This window comes from Colobus angolensis, unplaced genomic scaffold (genome assembly GCF_000951035.1).
Source record: "Colobus angolensis palliatus isolate OR3802 unplaced genomic scaffold, Cang.pa_1.0 Scaffold357, whole genome shotgun sequence".
Classification (NCBI taxonomy): Eukaryota; Metazoa; Chordata; class Mammalia; order Primates; family Cercopithecidae; genus Colobus; species Colobus angolensis.
The window spans coordinates 337,924-340,290 of NW_012116899.1; the positions used below are offsets into that span (position 1 = coordinate 337,924).

The 2,367-nt window shown below is 43.9% G+C and overlaps 1 protein-coding gene across 1 annotated transcript in view; it reads right to left on the reverse strand.

Annotated features, from left to right (window-relative positions):
- The window catches only part of RPIA (ribose 5-phosphate isomerase A), a 46,921-nt gene that overhangs the window by 11,781 nt on the left and 32,773 nt on the right, over positions 1-2,367 (reverse strand). Inside the window, exons 3-4 of the mRNA XM_011953126.1 lie at positions 1,905-1,965; positions 393-448 (exon numbers count right to left, since the gene is read on the reverse strand). Of these exons, the coding sequence (XP_011808516.1) occupies positions 393-448; positions 1,905-1,965 (117 nt within the window). The remainder of the gene's footprint in view (positions 1-392; positions 449-1,904; positions 1,966-2,367) is intronic.

Here is a 2,367-nt window from a genome sequence, read left to right on the forward strand (position 1 = left end):
GGCTGGTCTTGAACTCCTGGGCTCAAGGGATCTGCCTACCTTGGCCTCCCAAAGTACTTGGGATTACAGGCATGAGCCACCACACCTGGCCTAGCCTGATTTTCACCTATAAACAGGACTAATATTCCTTGAGGAGAGGGACTACCTGGCCATCTCTGCATATTCCGTAGCGCATAAACTCAACATGCACTGAAACATTCACCGAGTAAATAAACAAATGCACCTAAAACTACAATTCCAAGAAGGAATACTTGGTCAATAAACTCTCCTATTCCTGGACTCTCTGACCTAGAACAACCTTGAGGTACAAGACAAGGCCATGTGTCCACAACCTCGGGGAACCAGAAGATACAGCAGAAGCTGTCATGATGCAGATGGAAAGCAGGACATACCTGGAAGGAAGTGGGAATACAGACGAGGTTCAGATTCTCTTGCTTCACCCTTTCAGCTGTGGAAACAAAAGCCATATTGGCAGTTTTTCACTCTCCTTACTTTATTTTTCTTGTCATATGTGTTTGCTCAAATCCAACAGACAAGGGAAGATCTATTTCCCAAGGACAGCTGCCTTTCACCCTGTGTCCCGCTCCTTGGTGGGAAAGCTGGTTACTGTACTTCACACACCAGAAGATAGCGACACAAGAAAGCCTGGAGAGGTAAGCACTGACCACAGAAAGCAGTGTCAGTGTTTGCTATTGCTACGTGCCTGACAACATTCTAAGAACTTTGTATATATGAACTCTTAATCCTAACAACCCAAAAGGTTAAATTATTTTCCCCATTTTGCAGATAAGGCAACTGAGGTTCAGAGAGGTAATATAATTTGGTAGTTATACCGCTAATAAGGGGTACAGCTGGGACATGATCCCAGGCCGTCTAGTCACACAGTCTTAACTCCCCTATATTGCCTCTTCTAGGAAAAAGCCAGAACTTTACTTTTGCATTTTAGTAAAAAAGATACTTACTTGTAGGCCCCAAAGAGTGGCTAAAGGAGATTTATTTTTTCAATTTGGATTTGTACCTTTCAGGAAAGTTTGATTTAAAAAAAAAAGACTTCAGGAAAAACCTCTTATTAAAATTTCAAGTCTTTTTAATCACTGAGTGCATCTTGGGAGGTTTGGGTGCCACCATTACAAAATCCACAGTAACTCCTGTGCCCTGAAAGTATTCTCCAGATACTTGGTTAAGATTGAAAGGTATATAACACAAAAACTCCTATTTGGCCAATGAGAAGCCTTCCAGAAGTCATCACACCAGCACTACAACCACTCCTTCATAACAAAGTGTGCCTGGACTTTCCTTCCTGGGCTCTGTCCCTTGGCACCTAGAAGAATTCGGCATTCAGGCAGGCCTCTCCTCTGGGCTTTGTTCTTACAAAGAAAGAGCAGGGCAGTAAAACCTGTTGAGCAGCCATAGGGGCTGATAATTCCTGAGCCTTTCCTAAGCATAGAGACACCATAATCAGTGTGAAATAAGCACCTGCAGGAACCAGCCATCAATGGCAGGAGCCCCACATCCACTCCAGGGTCATGGACAGGGCAAACCCACTGTGGCCTCAATTACCTGCCTGAGGAAGTCTGAGATCACGCAAAGAACTCAATGGTAGAATGCCATTGACATGATTAAAATTATATTGGGACCTCGAGCTAAGTCAGCTCCTCCCCTCCAGCTGAATAGAGTAAACAAAGGCAAGGACATCCTTCAAAGTTGGATGAAGAGGCCCAAGATTCCCTCTCTCCACAAAAGAGCAGAAACACTCAACTGACCTCAGGTAGTCCCTCTCTCCAGCTCTGTACTGCTGAAGCCAAAAGGGCAATGCCAAACCTGTGCACCACTTCCTCCCTTTCCTCTACCTCCCTACCCCATCATCACCCACAAAGCATCCAGGAGACAGTCAGAGAGCATACCTATTCGCTGCACAGCGTGGACAATTGTAGAACCACTTCCAATTCCCAGCACTTGGTTATTCTGACAAAAGGAGGAAAGAAAAAACAAAACTTATTAATACCATATTTTACTCCTTTGTCAGCCCACTTCCTAAAGCTATAAAATTATTATGAACAATTCACCAACACAGGTGCAAGAGAGGTACCGTGCCTATTTTATAGGAACATAAACACTGAACCTCAATGCTGTACTTTAACCAACGCATGGTGGACAAATGTTCAACAAGGCCCTCCTCCCTGCATTTCTGACACTGTCAACACCACCACTTCCTCCCCTCCATTCTACCAAATAATTGGTGCAATTACTTGCAACTGAATAGCAACTTGCATCACCCTCATAGAAATGGCCTGCATATAAACACTTAAAGATTCCCAACATTTCAAGCCAGCAACCGTGTGTTTAAAAAAAAAAGAAAGAAAGAAG